Source organism: Budorcas taxicolor, chromosome 8 (assembly GCF_023091745.1).
Source record: "Budorcas taxicolor isolate Tak-1 chromosome 8, Takin1.1, whole genome shotgun sequence".
NCBI classification, from domain to species: domain Eukaryota; kingdom Metazoa; phylum Chordata; class Mammalia; order Artiodactyla; family Bovidae; genus Budorcas; species Budorcas taxicolor.
Genome location: NC_068917.1, coordinates 25,888,026 through 25,906,398, shown reverse-complemented (window position 1 = coordinate 25,906,398; position 18,373 = coordinate 25,888,026). Strand labels below are relative to the sequence as shown.

The window sequence follows — 18,373 nt, the reverse complement described above, 5'->3', positions numbered from 1 at the left end:
TTTACATTTAATATACACCTTTCATTTTATGGAATTGTTAAACCTAAGGTGAATACAAGAAGGAGTTTTGCATTTTTTTCCCTATGTATAAAGATATGCATGGAGTACAAAGATGGATCCACAGCATAACTGTGTTGTCAAAATTTCATGGTGGGGGTAATTAAGACAAAAATCTCAGAAGACTTTGTCAATAGGGGAAGGGAAGGCAATAATGAAAAGAATGTTTGCTAAACACTATCCTAACCTATTTGGAGAGTGCAAATTGAAAAGCAAAAACAAAAGTAGAAAGTATGAGGGAACTTTCAGGAAATGGAAACCATGGGCTCCTATTTAAGACACAGGCTTGAAGGAAGGGCCTCAGAGAACCTAGAGAGCAGGTTCACAGAGTCAGCCACCGCCCCAGGCCAGAAGCATCTGGAAGGTCCCTGATGGTCGCAGCCTGGTCCTTACTCCTGGCTCTGCTGCTGCTCAGCTGCAACGCCATCTGCTCTCTGGGCTGCCACCTGCCTCACACCCACAGCCTGGCCAACGGGAGGGTCCTGATGCTCCTGCGACAACTGAGGAGGGTCTCCCCTTCCTCCTGCCTGCAGGACAGAAAAGACTTCGCATTCCCCCAGGAGGCGCTGGGTGGCAGCCAGTTGCGGAAGGCTCAAGCCATCTCTGTGCTCCACGAGGTGACCCAGCACACCTTCCAGCTCTTCAGCACAGAGGGCTCGGCCGCCGCGTGGGACCAGAGCCTCCTGGACAAGCTCCGCATTGCTCTGGATCAGCAGCTCATTGACCTGCAAGCCTGTCTCAGGCAGGAGGAGGGGCTGCGAGGGGCTCCCCTGCTCAAGGAGGACTCCAGCCTGGCTGTGAGGAAATACTTCCACAGAGTCACTCTCTATCTGCAAGAGAAGGGACACAGCCCTTGTGCCTGGGAGGTTGTCAGAGCAGAAGTCATGAGAGCCTTCTCTTCCTCAAGAAACTTGCAGGAGAGATTCAGGAGCAAGGACTGACACACACCTGGTTCAACACGGAAATGATTCTCATGGACCAACAGACCACACTTCCTCCTGCGCTGCCATGTGGAAGACTCTCATTTCTGCTGTCATCATGCATTGAATTGAATCAATTTGTCAAATGATTTCAGGAATATTAAGCGACATCATGATATACTCTACAGGCACTACCCTGTCGCAGATACTCAAGATGATCCATCTACTTATTTATCTACTTGGACATTTATTTATCTAATTTAATATTTATCTATATAGAAAGAATTAAATTATTTTGTTCATAAAATTATGTATGTATACTTAAGGGAAAAATATATTTTGTATATATTTATATATATTTTTAATATATTTATTTATTAAATCTTACTATAAAAAACTTCCTGTGTTTTTCTTTAAAAAAGAAACATCAAGACTGAATGTGCAACTTTATTAAAGATTGCACTTTACAATTCCTTCACCCATCTTTGTGATTTGCACATTACAAGTAAATATATACTATCTCTAGCCAGGTTGTGTGTTGCTCTCATGATGTAGACATGAACATAATTAATCCAATCATTTTTGTAACTTTGATTTTTTTTAATGGAAAGTAACCTAAAAAACAATAATGAGTTAATTTAAAATAAAATGTTAACTATTTTTAAAATAGTATAATTAGTAGTAGAAATGACTATCAGTTAGCTTGAATGCTACAATGAAAGGGAGGAAAATGGAATTCCTCAGGTAGAAGGTGGATCAAGCTGTGAGAGGATGTAAAAACAAAAGGTAACTACTTATAGTAGACATTTCAGTGCAAATGTTCAATGGATATTGGAGATGGCAATTTACAAGCAATTTCATAAAGTGTAAGGCATAACAGGACAAATAGGACAAGAGTACAGATGAGAAAAGGACTTAAAATGGAGCCCTATGACCTCAGTCTTAAAAGGGAGGGAATGCCCCAAAGGAAGCATGATGGAACGGCCATGTGTTAACAGCACAAGAGGGCAGTGGGATAAGGGAACCCAGGAGATCAGCTCTGCAGGTCAGCTTCTTCATCTTTAATATGGGGACATGAGTGTCATTTTCATACAATTACTGTTTGGATTCAGTGAGTCCATATCACACAAGAGGCATCACGCGCTCCTGGCAGAAATCATCAGGCCCATGAGAATCACGGAGTGGCTGCCCTCAGGGAGGAGACAGGACAGCCACCCTGAGACAGCGCCTGGAGGGCAGCATGGAAAGGTGCTGACAAAGGTATTTTCTTTTCATCTTGGGTGCTAGTTTCAGAGTGCTTTCAGTGTGAGGACTTTTCTTTGCTGTATGCTGAAGAGAATTCCAATTTCTGGGTTTCATACTTCTAAAAGCATTTCTATGAGTTTGCAAGAAAGTCTTTGAGAAAGTAAGATTAGTAGAAAATGCTTTGATCTAAGACAAACATGAATAATAGGGAAAGAATAGAAATCTCATATCAATGCAGATAATCAAATACACGAAGAGGCAGGAAGCAAAGAGCAGGGGCTGTGAAGTGTATGGTTTTGCTCTCCAGTCCTGGGCTGTCCCGGGTTGGATCCTAGTTCTCTTTTCCACAAAGTCCCTTGTCCATACTTGCTGGTCATGTCACCTCCTGGAGCCTCTGCATTGCTACTGAAAGACCAAAACCCAAAGAGTTCAGAAGCCAATTTTTGTCCTTCTTGTACTATAAAAGTAAGAAACTTTATTAATGAATGAAGTGTTTGGTTTTCTGCAGCCTCCAAGGGGACTCACGCCGAGGGGCGCCTTCCAGGATTGCTGCTGCTAGTGCCCTTGTCCCCACAGGAAGCCCCTGCTGACCCACCTCCACAGGAGACTCCTCCTTTAGCATGTAGGTCTGGTTTGGTGTCCTGTGGGGTCCCTGCTCCTTTCCACTGGGTCATGGTGCACTCAAGATTCTGTTTGTCCCCTTTGAGAGTGGAGTCTTTTTCCAACAGTCCTGTAATTAAATCCCACTGGCCTTCAGAGTCAAATTCCTTGGGTATACCCAGTCCCTTTGCCAGATCTGCAGGCTTGGAAGCATGGCATAAGGCTCAGAGCATTCACAACAGTGGGAGGACTGTTTTGGTATTATTGTTTTCCCGTTTGTCAGTTTCCCATCTGGCAGGTATGGGACTTATTTTTATTGTGATTGAGCGCCTCCTTCGTCTCGTTACAGTTTCTTCTTTGTCTTTGGACGTGGGGAATCTTTTATGGGTGGGCTCCAGAGTCCTCCCGTGGATGGTTTTCAACAGCTAGCTGCGATTTCAGTGCTCTCACAGGAGGAGATGAGTGCTTGTCCTTCTATTCTGCCATTTTGAACCAGAAGCTAAGACAAAACTTTGATATTTCACCATCTGAAATAGGCTGAACTATCTCATGCACACGACCATATCTTTTATTCACAGCCATGGACGTACTTTGGCTGAGATTTGAACAGAGGGTTAATTACTGGAAATAGGTATGTTGCCTGTCATCAAATAGTATGATTTTTTAAGAAAGATCTTCAAAATCAAATGTCAATGTGCTGTACAGATAATAATGTTATTGAGGCATATCCAAGTTCCTGCAGTAACAAGTCAGGGTTCATTTATAAAAACTGATCAGCAAAGATCCCACCAATTTATACATTTCCCATATTTCAACTTTTATTATTTTAAGAATTTCTTATAGTCTGTAGGTTACAAGATCAAAGTCTTTCTTTTCATTTTAAACTCCCCTCCCCCACACACATCCTCCATCCAGACCTTCAGAGAGTCCCTTAAATGGGGAGGAATTGACTCCCCAGAGCAGGAGCATGTCTCCATTTCTTATTCCCACCCAGTATCCTGCACAATGGTAGGATACTACTGGTCCTCAGGGTTGTCAATAAAAGTTTAAGTGTAACAATGATAATAATAAGAATGATAAGCTTAAAAGAGTTTTACCAGTTAAACTGTTCAAATACGACAATCTTCCTACATTCTTTGCGGGTTACTTTTGTCTTCCCAGGTGACCAGTATATTTGTTACCTGGGCATCTCTTTAGTTCTCCCTCAATTTCCTGCATCATTTAGTCCAGTCGATTCTCCTGTCTTTGCTACAGTTTTCTCAGCTTTAAAAAAGGGATATGAGAGTGGATATACGTGTATTTATAGTTGATTTACATTGTTGTACAGCAGAAACCAGCACAACATTGTAAAGCAATTTTTCTCCAATTAAGAACAAAATAGGGATAACAGGAATACTGTAGTCCATTAATATATCATCTCATGTTCTGTACTCTATATGATGTTAATATAACAACTTACACAATTATCTTAAATGAGTAGATGATATAAAGCATCAGGGACACATTAAACAGCTGTGAGAGTTGTTAGTGTGACAGGTGTATACAAAGCTTTCGCCATTATTTCATGTCTACCCTAGAGATGATTATGCCATATCTGTGACTTGCTCAACTCTAATTTTTAATGCAAAAATTCAGCCTCTGCAAATTAGAATAGGTTAATCTTTTCTAGTATTGTATAAAGCATATCTACACTTCTTGAAATTTTACTAACAAATAAAATAATCTCATGACTGTACCAAGCACACCGAGATATTTAGTAGGCATCAGATCAACATGCAACCAGTTCCTTTGGCATATAAGATGCTTATTAAGTAGCAAATGGTATATTAAATGTAAACCTACATTATGCTGAAATAAAAAACATCCTGATTATGAATTTTAAAGCAACTTATCTATATGAAATGACATTTTAAAAAGTTAATAAAACTCTCCAATGAAAAATTATGTACAAATTTGAAAGCTTAACATGAGTTCCTTAGTTAAAAGAAATGAGAAGAAAAGAAGATTTTGAAAACTGAAATTAATTACTTTAGGTAGTTACTGGGTCATACGTGGTCAAATATGGCTTTCGCTCAATTGAACTGAGATGAACAAAGAAGTAATTCTGAAAACATTACAGATCATTTTGCTTCCACTGAAGCCAGGAACTTAAAGTCTTGTTTTAGCATAAGGAAAATATTTAAACTTGGTGTGAGTTTAAGATTTATCTATACATTTAAAAATATTTTTCAACTACTTGAACGTTGCAGGAGAAATTGCCATTTATATTAAATAAAATCATTTCCCCTTTCCCCAGGGGCTCCTGTAAGACTGGCTTGTCCTCAAGTCTTTCCAACGCGTGGTCCCAATATCTAGATTACTGTCCAGAATGTAGATGCCTTTCCCCTTTCTCCAAATTAGTCTTTTCCCCCCAAAACAACCCGGAATCTGAAAATGTACCACAACATGCTCAGATTTCCAGCCATTAATTACAGCATAAACAGGCACCAGTGTAAACCGCTCTGGCTAAAATCTCCACCCAGGAAGGTGAGGATGTATGCAGGGGCGGGTGCAGAAATCAAAGGCTCTGAGCAAAGCCACTGAAAGGCTCCCCTGGGCAGTCTGGCCCAAAAAGGAAGGTTAGTCACTGCTCCTGGGGCCCCGTGCACTCCCTGGGCCCCAGCAGCACCTAGCTCAGCTGGAGGCTCCTGCCTACAGGGACTCCCCGGTTCTCCACGTGGAATTGGCGCTGGACCTGGAGACAGGTGTGCTGGGCGAGCAAGGCCAGTTGGTCTGTTGCAGGGAGTTCTGTGGTGCCCTCCCGGTCGCTGGGGTGCAGGGAAGGTTGAGCTGTAGCCCTCAGTTTCACAGAAATGCTGAGTTTGGGGGGTTCCTGGTCTCCCAGAGGGTGGCAATGGTGATGATCACCATTCTCCAGGGCTGGAGAACACCACCCTCCATGTCATCAGGGATGGGGTTGGCACCTGGTGAGCTTGGCGATGCTGCAGATGTCAGGCTGTGCCAGCCTCTATGCAGCTGTGCCCAGCACCTTCCTGCAAATGAGATCTTTAATAGGCCAGAACTGTCATTTTCTACACTTTTCTCTTTTGTTTCCACTGAAAAGCTTTTCCCTTCTATTCTGGGCATCAGAGAATGTCACAGCTTCAATGCTTCTTTTGTGTTATTACACTGGAAATGAAATATACTCATGGAAAAGTCTCAGTCAAAAAGGAGATATTCATTTACATGAGTCAACTCAGCTTGAAATAAAAACCCAAAGCTCAATCTAACATTCTTCTTTAGTCTAAAAGAGAACTCAGAGGTGTGACTCCATAGTCTATTCTGATAGTTTAAATTGCACCAAGATGAATCCTGTCACAACTCTCTGCATTTCCTTTTTAAGGTCTAATACATAAGGTTTCGATTCTTCAACAATGATTTACAGGACCATAGTTCCCGTTTTCTGATGGTCTACAGGTAACAGTGGCATATTACTCAGTTCAATTCAGTTCAGTCACTCAGTTGTATGCAACTCTTTGCAGTCCCATGGAGTACAGCACGCCAGGCCTCCCTGTCCATCACCAACTCCTGGAGTTCACTCAAATTCATGGGCATTGAGTTGGTGTGCCATCCAAACAACTCATCCTCTGTCGTCCCCTTCTACCCGTAACTTCAATCTTTCCCAGCATCAGGATCTTTTCCAAGGAGTCAGTTCTTCACATCAAGTGGCCAAAGTATTGGAGTTTCAGCTTCAACATCAGTCCTTGCAATTACAATTCAGGATTGATTTCCTTTAGGATGGACTGGTTGGATCTCCTTGCTGTCCTAGGACTCTCAAGAATCTTCTCCAACACCACAGTTCAAAAGCACCAGTTCTTCCGTGTTCAATTTTCTTTATAGTCCAACTCTCACATCCATACATGACCACTGGAAAAACCATAGCCTTGACTAGATGGACCTTTGTTTGCAAAGTAATGTCTCTGCTTTTTAATATGCTGTCTAGGTTGGTCATAGCTTTTCTTCCAAGGAGCAAGCGTCTTTTAATTTCATGGCTGCAGTCACCATCTGCAGTGATTTTGGGGCCCAGAAAAATAAAGCCTCTCACTCTTTCCATTGTTTCCCTATTTGCCATGAAGTGATAGGATGACTGAGAGACTTCCCTTTCACTTTTCACTTTCATGCTTTGGAGAAGGAAATGGCAACCCACTCCAGTATTCTTGCCTGGAGAATCCCAGGGATGGGGGAGCCTGGTGGGATGCTGTCTATGGGGTCGCACAGAGTCAGACACTACTGAGGCAACTTAGCAGCAGCAGCTGCAGACCCCTTTTCTGATTTGAAGATTTGAATCAAAAATACACTTCCTTAGGCCAGGCTGTGTGTTGCTCTCAAGACCTAGATGTAAATGTAACTAACTCATTCATTTTGATTTTTTAAAAAGAAATTAACCCCAAATCAATAATCAGTTAATTCATAATAAAATGTTCACTATATTAAAGAGTACCAATCCTCAGTGATCAATGCAAAGAAATAGAGGAAAACAATAGAATGGGAAAGACTAGAGATCTCTTCAAGAAAACCGGAGATACCAAGAGAACATTTTATGCAAAGGTGGGCTCCATAAAGGACAGAAATGGTAGGGACCTAACAGAAGCAGAAGATATTAAGAAGAGGTGGCAAGAATACACAGAAGAGCTCTACAAAAAAGATCTTCACGATCAAGATAATCACAATGGTGTGATCACTCACCTAGAGCCAGACATCCTAGAATCTGAAGTCAAGTGGGCCTTAGGAAGCATCACTACGAACAAAGCTAGTGGAGGTGACGGAATTCCAGTTGAGCTATTTCAAATCCTAAAAGATGATGCTGTGAAAGTGCTGCACTCAATATGCCAGCAAATTGGGAAAACTCAGCAGTGGCCATAGGACTGGAAAAGGTCAGTTTTCATTCCAATCCCAAAGAAAGGCAATGCCAAAGAATGCTCAAACTACTGCACAATTGTGTTCATCTCACAGGCTAGTAAAGTACTGCTTAAAATTCTCCAAGCCAGGCTTCAGCAATAGGTGAACTGTGAACTTTCAGATGTTCAAGCTGGTTTTAGAAAAGGCAGAGGAACCAGAGATCAAATTGCCAACATCCGCTGGATCACGGATAAAGCAAGAGAATTCCAGAAAAACATCTATTTCTGCTTTATTGACTATACCAAAGCCTTTGACTGTGTGGATCACAATAAACTGCAGAAAATCTGAAAGAGAGGGTAATACCAGACCATCTGATCTGCCTCCTGAGAAATCTGTATGCAAGTGAAGAAGCAACAGTTAGAACTGGACATGGAACAACAGACTGGTTGCAAATAGGAAAAGGAGTACATCAAGGCTGTATATTGTCACCCTGCTTATTTAACTTCTATGCAGAGTACATCATGAGAAATGCTGGGCTGGAAGAAGCACAAGCTGGAATCAAGATCGCCGGGAGAAATATCAATAACCTCAGATATGCAGATGACACCACCCTTATGGCAGAAAATGAAGAACTAAAGAGCCTCTTGATGAAAGTGAAAGAGGAGAGTGAAAAAGTTGGCTTAAAATTTAATATTCAGAAAACTAAGACCATGGTATAGAGTCCCATCACTTCATGGCAAATAAATGGGCAAACAGTGGAAACAGTGGGTGACTTTATTTTTCTGGGCTCCAAAATCACTGCAGATGGTGATTGCAGCCATGAAGTTAAAAGACACTTACTCCTTGGAAGAAAAGTTGTGACCAACCTAGATAGCATATTCAAAAGCAGAGACATTACTTTGCCAACAAAGGTCCATCTAGTCTAGGCTATGGTTTTTCCAGTGGTCATGTATGGATGTGAGAGTTGGACTATAAAGAAAGCTGAGCACAGAAGAATTGTTGCTTTTGAACTGTGGTGTTAGAGAAGACTCTTGAGGGTCCCTTGAACTGCAAGGAGATCCAACCAGTCCATCCTAAAGGAGATCAGACCTAGGTGTTCATTAGAAGGACTGATGTTGAAGCTGAAACTCCAATATTTTGGCCACCTGATGCAAAACCTGACTCACTGGAAAAGACCCTGATGCTGGGAAATATTGAGGGCAGGAGAAGGGGACAACAGAGGATGAGATGGTTGGATGGCATCACCATCTCAATGGACATGGGTTTGGGTGGACTCCGGGAGTTGGTGATGGACAGGGAGGCCTGGTGTGCTGCAGTCCATGGGGTTGCAAAGAGTCAGACATGGCTGAGAGACTGAACTGAACTGAACTGAATGAGTAGCAGGAATGAATATCAGGTTGAATGCTACACGAAAGGGAGAAAACTGGAATTCCACCAGTAGAATGTGGACCAAGACGTGACAGGGTATAAAAAGTTAACTACTACAATTAATTAGTAAACATTTCAGTGCAAATGCCCGCTGGACATTGGAGATGGCAATTTACAAGCAATTTCATGAAATGTAAAGCATGGAACAGAAAAACTGATCAAATGGGAAATGAGTATCAAATGAGAAGAAGGCTTAAAATTGAGTCCTATGACCTCAACCTTCAAAGGGAGGGAATGCCACAAAGGAAGCAGAGATGGAATGGCCATGTGTTAACAACACAAGAGAGAGCGGTGAGAAGACAGAGATGGAAGGGTTGCAACCCCTTAAGACCCAGTGCGTTCATGGATATGTAGATGGAAAGTTCTTCCTACGTGGGAAAAGAGATGACACTGACCACCTTAGTGAGAGCTTGCTTGGTAGAATTAATCAACAGAAACCAGCAGGTTTGTGAATGAAGAAGGAATCGATGATGTGTTGAACATTATGGAAAATCACAGCACCGGCCCTTTAAGTTTACATTTTTACTTTCCTATTAAGCTAGGAATCTCAAGATGATACACAGAGTAATTCAGAAGTAGCAAGACAATAGCAGGAAGCCCTCAGGACATGGAACAACACAGATGAGAAGAACTGACGCAAGCATTTCACTACAACATTCCTTTTCAGAGAATGAGAAGATTGAAGTGGATGCTGAGAGCACAGAGACAGCATGAAAGCCTGCCTACTAGCAGTGCCTCTGACACAGGTGACATTCACACCACAGCAGCCTGCAGAGTCTTGGAAGGGAGGAGGGTCACGCCCATCACAGCTGCAGACTTACTGCCTCCTTAGGCAATGGCAGCCCACTCCAGCACTCTTGCCTGGAAAATCCCATGAACGGAGGAGCCTGGTGGGCTGCAGTCCATGGGGTTGCTAAGAGTCGGACACGACTGAGTGACTCCACTTTCACTTTTCACTTCCATGCATTGGAGAAGGAAATGGAAACCCACTCCAGTGTTCTTGCCTGGAGAATCCCAGGGACAGGGGAGCCTCATGGGCTGCCGTCTATGGGGTCACACAGAGTCGGACACGACTGAAGCAACTTAGCAGCAGCAGCAGCAGGATCCAGCAAGTTATCACAGAGCAGGGCAAGATGTGCCTGGGGACAATGCAATGCAAGAAAGTTCTTTAACTCCATCATGATATCTTTGCCTCTTTCAGAGACAAGCAAAATTAAACAATCTTAAATAGAAGGGACACAGGCAGCGATTTTAATACCCTTTGCAACTAGTGTGACAGAGCCTTCCTGAAAGGACACATATCAGTAATGTACACTCTGGAAGATCACAATTCCTAAAAGTAGCAAAGATCTTTGTGGAAATTCATGTATTTAATGTAGGCAATTTGGAAAGAGGACATTGATGAATCAGTCATCTTTCTCTTGTTTCCAGTTGGTACAAACAGCACTGAGTAGGAACATTTAAAGTCAGAGAGACATTTAAAGTACATTTAGAGGTTTGGAAACCTGTCTGAGGAATAGGGTCCTAAAAGAAGCAAACACCATTCCTATATTACTGTTAAAATAGCATTTTATTAACAAATGATTCCTTAAATAATATTTTTATTAAAATCCTACAGCATTATTTTATAATGTTTAATACATTGAGGCTAGAAATTTAAATAAACTCAACTATACAAAGCCATGAGGCTGACCCTGGAGTCGAAGGCATTCTCTCCACGCTAAGGAGTCCTTTCAAAACCTTCCCTAATTCTGTCCAGGAAGTGTGTATACTCTTCCATCTTGCTAAGACATGAGGCTTTCTCAGTACCCACATCTGAATTAGCAGTTGGAAAACTAAAGAAAAGAGGTTGTTCACTGGCCTCTATCAGTAAACAACAGGATGAGCCATCTGGACTGGAGGTGAGAAATGCAGGTGTCTTCACTGTGAATGAGAACAGCAAGTTGACCTGAGGAGGCCTCCTGCAAAGGGACCTTGTCAACTGAAATATACTGACAACATGACTGCCAGAGTTCAGTTTTTTGGGAGGACTTACTGAGGACTATAACTGGAGGACAAGCTCTCCTCAACTCTGAGGAACTGCTCCAAGGACTTAGAGGGTGTCTGTACATACACGATTGTGGTGAAGGGGTTACGTGCCATCACTTGGTAGAAGGTGGCTGAGAGTCAGGAGGTACAGATGTTTCTCTGAAAGATCTTAGAGCTTTTCTAAGTATGAGAAGTTGCAAAAATTGAGTTCATAAATTTTTCTCAGAAAATTATCTAACTCTCTGCTGGCCTGTTGGACAGGAATAGACAGGGAAGCCTGGCGTGCAGCTATCAGTGGGGTTGCAAAGAGCTGGACACGATCGAGGGACCCGAACTGCTGGCCCGCAGTGTCAGTTTTCCTGCAGCACAGAGGGCCTCTTTCCTGATCTCCACCCTGAACTCCTATCAAGCGTGTGTTGGAGGTCAGGGACTGCAGTGGGCAGTGACTTCACTCAGGTAGAACCAGATGTGGAGTGTCATTTTTGTTGTCATCTTATAGGAGAAATGTCAGAGCTAAAATGACTGGAAATTGTTAGATATTTCTCTTTTGTTCTTAAACTCACAAGAAAAGTCAGGAGTTTAAAATGCAAAGATACCAGGGGTACTATATTTCACTGAAGAAAGTGTGAAAGTGTTAGTCACTAGTCATGTCCGACTCTTCGCAACTCCATGGACTATAGCTCTCCAATCTTCTCTGTCCATGGAATTTTCCAGGGAAGAATATTGGAGTCGATTGCCATTCCCTTCACCAGTGGATCCTCCCTACCTTGGGATCGAACCCAGATCTCCTGCATTGCAGGAGGATTTTTTACAATAGGAACCACCAGGGAAGCCCATATTTCACTGAAGAAATCACTCATAAAATCTTACACCTACCACCTCGTGGCTTGTGGGATCTCATTTTTCATACCAGGGACTAAATCCAAGTCAGAAAGGGCCAGGTCCTGACCAGTAGGAAAGTCCCGTTCATTTTCATTTTATTTTTTTCAAATAGCAGAAAAATCTTTTCCCCTCTAACTACTTAATAGCAATTTTGTCTATTTTGATTAGACCTTAAAGAGATTTCTCTAGACTTAAGACCACCTCCTTTATTGCCCTACAAAGCCATTAACAGTGACCCTTTAGCATTTGCAGGGGATTTAAGGGCTTTTTGTCATCTCATTCTCCTCCTTCAACTCATTTTGTTGGTTTCCCAGTATCATGTTCATTTGAACCCTTCACTCTTTTTAATGGGCTTGTTCAGACAAATCATTTTAAAGCTCCTTTGTATTTGGTACATTGGGAATAGTTCAATGCTCCAGATTGATATTTCTCTCCAGTTGTATAAATGGTGTGATCCATATAGGGTTAATGAGACCTTGAGTTAATATTTTAAAGAGCTTAAAATGGCAAGTCCACTAGTAGCAAACAAAATTGTTATTTTTTTAATACTATGATTATGATTACCCAGATTAATATAATGATCTTTGGAATTATCTGATCCCCTTTTATTTAATTTTAGTTTTCACAAAGCATCATCTCATTGTTGAGCAGATTTGTCACCTAGACAGATGCTCAGCAAGGTTGGTCTCCAAAATCCTGCCAGAGAGAGTTAGTTTTCTAGGGACTGGCGTTCCTTGTGAGCTGATGGATGTGACTTCTTCCTTCTCTCCTGAAACTGATCTTACATGGATTAAATGAAAGAAAAATGAGGCCACTGATCTTGCAAAGCAAAGGGCAGTCAACCAACCCAGAACTTTTCCTTCATTGAGTTTCTGGCAGACCCAGCTCTGTCCCAGTCTTTCTGTTGTTCATACTGGCCTCATCCTTCCCCTCTGCCTCAGCATGTCCCCAGCTGTGCTGCACTGAAGTTTGCTAACTCAGAATACGTCATTGTGTCAGGGGAAAGCCACTTCCCTTTTTTCATATTCATGACATTCAGATTGACATTGGTTTTCTTTTGGTCTCCATTGGTTTTCTCATCTCGAATTTTACTTTCTAGGAAAGGTGCACAGAAAAACAAAAAAATCTAAAGTCTTGAAAATGATAGAGTACAGCCCCTCTGGCTTTCTTTACTTCCTTTCATTGTTCTCACCTCATCATGAATTAGGACTAGAGCAGGAGCAGTGAGACTCATCTTGTCCAGTATGTCAATATAAAGTAAAACAACTTCAACTGAAGAATCACCCACAAGCAAAGAAAGAAGGCTATTTCCCCTGACTGAGTAGCGTGAGTCTCACTGCCCTGCATTCTCAGAGGAAGACAGAGACACAGGAACAAAGGAGCCCAGTGGAATCAACTGACTGAAGGAGCAACTGAAGCTCACTGGGTTCTGTGACATAAACTTCTGATGAGAGACAGCAACACCACTGAATCTCATTCCTCCAACTCAGAAACTCTGAACATCACACGTGTTCAAAAAATTAAGAAAGTAGAATGATAAAATCTATCCTTGGTAAAATAAAAATTCTCTCTCTACTAAAGGTAAAATAATGGCAGTTGGATAATTCCTCTGTCTACTTGCACAAATGCACCCTACTCTCAGCATGTGGGCAATACTGACACTTAGGACACTTGGGGATATGGGCCAGGAGAAGAGGGGTCACCACTGGGAACTCGGGTCCTTCACACAAACATTCCAGAGGAGAAGGTGGGGGTTTAGGAAGACCATCTATTTTCCCAACAAGTAAACAAGCCCTCCACAGAAAGGAGATTTTTCGCATCCTCAGGCTGTGGTGAGCCTGTCTGCAGGAAGGGAGTCCAGCAGGTGAGCAAGGGGACTCTGTCACCCAGAGGACAGGGGGTGGCACCATGTGATATCCCTGTGAGTGAGGTGCTGCTGGGGAAACACAATCATCCTGGAATTAGTCTCCTCACCCATGTTCCCTGACAAGAACCAGGATTCTTCTGCGGGTATTGGCCCAGCCAGTGAAGGACAATAGGTCTCCAGTATGAAAATGGTGGAAAGAAAGCGTCATGTCTGCAATAGTCCTGACTCTGTGGTTCCCTGAAGCACAACCACATGGACCTGCAGGAACGTGTACTAGAAGGAAGAGAAACATAGGAGAAGCTCATGGACTCATAATATTCAGAATCTTCTCTAAATCAAACACTAAAGACAAACATCATTTATTTCAAAGAGCTTAATTACCAGAGGGAACTGGTAAATACTTTATAAATACAGAAATATAGAGCTGAGGGAGACTGGTTTCCTATGTAAAGTAAGAGGGAAACGTGGAGCCTAAGATCAGGGCTGCAGATGTGTTTATGGACAAGAGGAGAACAGCATGAGAGACAAAAAGCAATAATGTGTGTAATTACACATATACATCACTCCTGAGTTAAGAAAAAGACCTTTCTCATATGATTGATAAATATCCATTTGGATGGGCACATAGGAAGTTATTGGGAAATACACAAAATTAATAGTTTAGATTGATGACATTTTACTTGATCATATTGTGAATACATAAATGAAAATCAAAAAAGGAACTAAAAGTGTAGAGAAATGACTAGAAAATGAAAACTACCATGTTCCCTATTTAATGGCCTCACTTAGAAAGCATGGCATCAGAGAACCTACCTCAAGGTTCCCCCAGACGCCGTCTCAGCCAGCCCAGCAGCAGCCGCATCTTCCCCATGGCCTTCGTGCTCTCTCTACTCATGGCCCTGGCGCTGGTCAGCTACAGCCTGGGAGGATCCCTGGGCTGTGACCTGTCTCAGAACCACATGCTGATTGGCAGGAAGAACCTCAGGCTCCTGGGCCAAATGAGGAGACTCTCCCCTCGCTTCTGTCTGCAGGACAGAAAAGACTTCGCTTTCCCCCAGGAGATGGTGGAGGGCGGCCAGCTCCAGGAGGCCCAGGCCATCTCTGTGCTCCACGAGATTCTTCAGCAGAGCTTCAACCTCTTCCACACAGAGAGCTCCTCTGCTGCCTGGGACACCACCCTCCTGGAGCAGCTCCGCACTGGACTCCATCAACAGCTGGACGACCTGGACGCCTGCCTGGGGCAGGTGATGGGAGAGGAAGACTCTGCTCTGGGAAGGACGGGCCCTACCCTGGCTGTGAAGAGGTACTTCCAGGGCATCCATGTCTACCTGCAAGAGAAGGAATACAGTGACTGCGCCTGGGAAATCCTCAGAGTGGAGATGATGAAAGCCCTCTCGTCATCAACCAGCTTGCAAGAAAGGTTAAGAGAGATGGGTGGAGATCTGAACTCACCTTGAAAGGACTCTCACTCACTAAGATGTCACATCAGCCTTGCACACTCACCTGTGGTCATTTCAGAAGTTTCTGATTTCTGCTTTAGCCACAAAATTCACTGAATTACTTAAGCATATATTTTGTAGTATTAAGCAAGGATGTTAAAAACTTAGCTCTAGGGTCATTAGTCCTTAAGCGATTATTTCCCCGAGTTATTTATTATTTATACTTGTTCTTGTCATATTTACATTTTCATATAACGATATTTGCCTTCACATTGTATTAAGATTTAGGAAATATGTTCAGCTTTCCATTTCATTAAATATGATTTTTTATTTATTAAATTCTTATCAAACTTTTAGTTTTCTTTTTGTGTGTGTGAGATCAAATTTATTCTGCTCTCTTTTAGTGGATGGCATTTCCAAACATATTTTTACTGAATGATTGAATAAACCCAAAAATGAACTAATCCAGCAATGAGTATTTAAGTAGAAAATCCTGTGTTTTGATGAAAGAAATCTCCACAGGCGAAGATCTCCACTGCCTCACTGGAAACATATTTGTGCAGTGGTCTTTGTGTAGAAATCCAGACACTGAGTCTGTTTATTCTTAACAACTAAATTCATTCTTCAGTATTCTAAACAAAAGTGAGTAACTGATGGTAACACTTCTCTACTCATTCACTCATTCAGTTCACATCACATGTATTAATTGAGTATCAAAGTGGCAGATGGTGGAATTGCCTTAAGAAACACTGATAAATAAATTTAATTCAGTACCTTCTATGTTGAAACTTTCAGTCTCATAGAGAATGATACATAAAAATAATGTATTTTTTTAAAATTTCAATTATATTAAAAAATCCAAAAAAAGTAATGGAAAACTGGGTTCTCACATCAGAAGATACTTACAGTAACTTTTACAGGTAATTTTCAGGGAAAAAAAGAGGGATACCTTTGCTATGGTACTTGCTGCTGCTGCTGCTGCTGCTGCTAAGTTGCTTCAGTCGTGTCCGACTCTGTATGACTCCAGAGACGGCAGCCCACCAGGCTCCGTCGTCCCTGGGATTCTCCAGGCAAGAACACTGGAGTGGGTTGCTATTTCCATCTCCAAAGCATGAAAGTGAAAAGTGAAAATGAAGTCATTCAGTCGTGTCAGACCCTCAGCGACACCATGGACTGCAGCACTCCAGGCTCCTCCGTCCATGAGATTTTCCAGGCACGAGGACTGGAGGGGGTGCCATCGCCTTCTCCAACCATCATGCTAAGCACATTCAAAATTAACACGTTTTTATTTTCTTAAATAAACCGTCAATTTATTTTCACTAGTCTTTTAGAACCTCTTGTCTGTTTATCAGTTCAGTTCAGTCCAGTCGCTCAGTTGTGTCCAACTCTTTGCGACCCCATGAATCGCAGCACACCAGGCCTCCCTGTCCATTACCAACTCCCGGAGTTCACTCAGATTCACGTCCATCGAGTCGGTGATGCCATCCAGCCATCTCATCCTCTGTCGTCCTCTTCTCCTCCTGCCCCCAATTCCTCCCAGCATCAGAGTCTTTTCCAATGAGTCAACTCTATGCATGAGGTGGCCAAAGTACTGGAGTTTCAGTTTCAGCATCATTCCTTCCAAAGAAATCCCAGGGCTGACCTCCTTCAGAATGGACTGGGTGGATCTCCTTGCAGTCCAAGGGACTCTCAAGAGTCTTCTACAACACCACAGGTCAAAAGTATCAATTTTTTGGCGCTCAGGCTTCTTCACAGTCCAACTCTCACATCCATACATGACCACAGGAAAAACGATAGCCTTGACTAGACGGACCTTAGTCGGCAAAGTAATGTGTCTGCTTTTGAATATACTATCTAGGTTGGTCATAACTTTTCTTCCAAGGAGTAAGCAGCTCTTAATTTCATGGCTGCAGTCACCATCTGCAGTGATTTTGGAGCCCCCAAAAATAAAGTCTGACACTGTTTCCACTGTTTCCCCATCTATTTGCCATGAAGTGATGGGACCAGATGCCATGTCTTCATTTTATGAATGCCCAGTTTTAAGCCAACTTTTTCACTCTCCTCAAGAGGCTCTTTAGTTCCTCTTCACTTTCTGCCATAAGGGTGGTATCATCTGCATATCTGAGGTTATTGATATTTCTCCTGGCAATCTTGATTCCAGCTTGTGTTTCTTCCAGTCCAGCATTTCTCATGATGTACTCTGCATATAAGTTAAATAAGCAGGGTGACTATATACAACCTTGACATACTTCTTTTCCTATTTGGAACCAGTCTCTTGTTCCATGTCCAGTTCTAACTGTTGCTTCCTGACCTGCATACAGATACTTGAACATAAATTCATGTGCATACCCATTCCATCATGTCTCCTATGAACACTTACTCTACTGGCTAAAAGCAAGAGTCCCAATAAGAACTAGAAGGGAACAGTAAAATCGGTTAAAATTACTTTTTAAAATGTATTTATTTATCTTTGGCTGTGCTATGCATGTTGTGGGATTTTAGCTTCATGACTAGGGATTGAACCCAGGCCCACAGCAGTGGAAGTCCTAACAACTGGACCACCAGTTCAGTTCAGTTCAGTTCAGTTGCTCAGTCATGTCTGAATCTTTGCGACCCCATGAATCGCAGCATGCCAGGCCTCCCTGTCCATCACCAACTCCCGGAGTTCTCTCAAACTCATGTCCATCAAGTCAGTGATGCCATCCAGCAATCTAATCCTGTGTCATCCCCTTCTCCTCCTGCCCCCAATCCCTCCCAGCATCAGAGTCTTCTCCAATGAGTCAACTCTTTGAAACAGGTGGCCAAAGTATTGGAGTTTCAGCTTCAACATCAGTCCTTCTAATGAACACGCAGGACTGATCTCCTTTAGGATGGACTGGTTGGATCTCCTTGCAGACCAAGGGACTATCAAGAGTCTTCTCCAAACCACAGTTCAAAAGCATCAATTCTTCGGCACTCAGCTTTCTTCACAGTCCAACTCTCTCATCCATACATGACCACGGGAAAGACCACAACCTTGACTAGATGGA

General features: G+C 42.5%; 2 protein-coding genes across 2 annotated transcripts; both read left to right on the top strand.

Annotated features, from left to right (window-relative positions):
• The first annotated feature begins 428 nt into the window (after positions 1 to 428).
• LOC128052430 (interferon alpha-H-like) lies at positions 429 to 998 on the top strand. The gene has a single exon (XM_052644990.1). The coding sequence runs from the start codon at positions 429 to 431 to the stop codon at positions 996 to 998; it is 570 nt and encodes a 189-aa protein (XP_052500950.1).
• A 13,701-nt stretch (positions 999 to 14,699) lies between these two features.
• On the top strand, positions 14,700 to 15,362 carry LOC128052262 (interferon omega-1-like). Its single transcript, XM_052644768.1, has one exon. It carries the CDS (start codon positions 14,700 to 14,702, stop codon positions 15,360 to 15,362), a length of 663 nt encoding a protein of 220 aa, XP_052500728.1.
• Positions 15,363 to 18,373: the final 3,011 nt, after the last annotated feature.

Excerpts from the sequence above, each read along its gene's own strand:
- LOC128052262 (XM_052644768.1), top strand. The coding sequence starts at position 14,700 with ATGGCATCAGAGAACCTACCTCAAGGTTCCCCCAGACGCCGTCTCAGC.
- LOC128052430 (XM_052644990.1), top strand. The coding sequence starts at position 429 with ATGGTCGCAGCCTGGTCCTTACTCCTGGCTCTGCTGCTGCTCAGCTGC.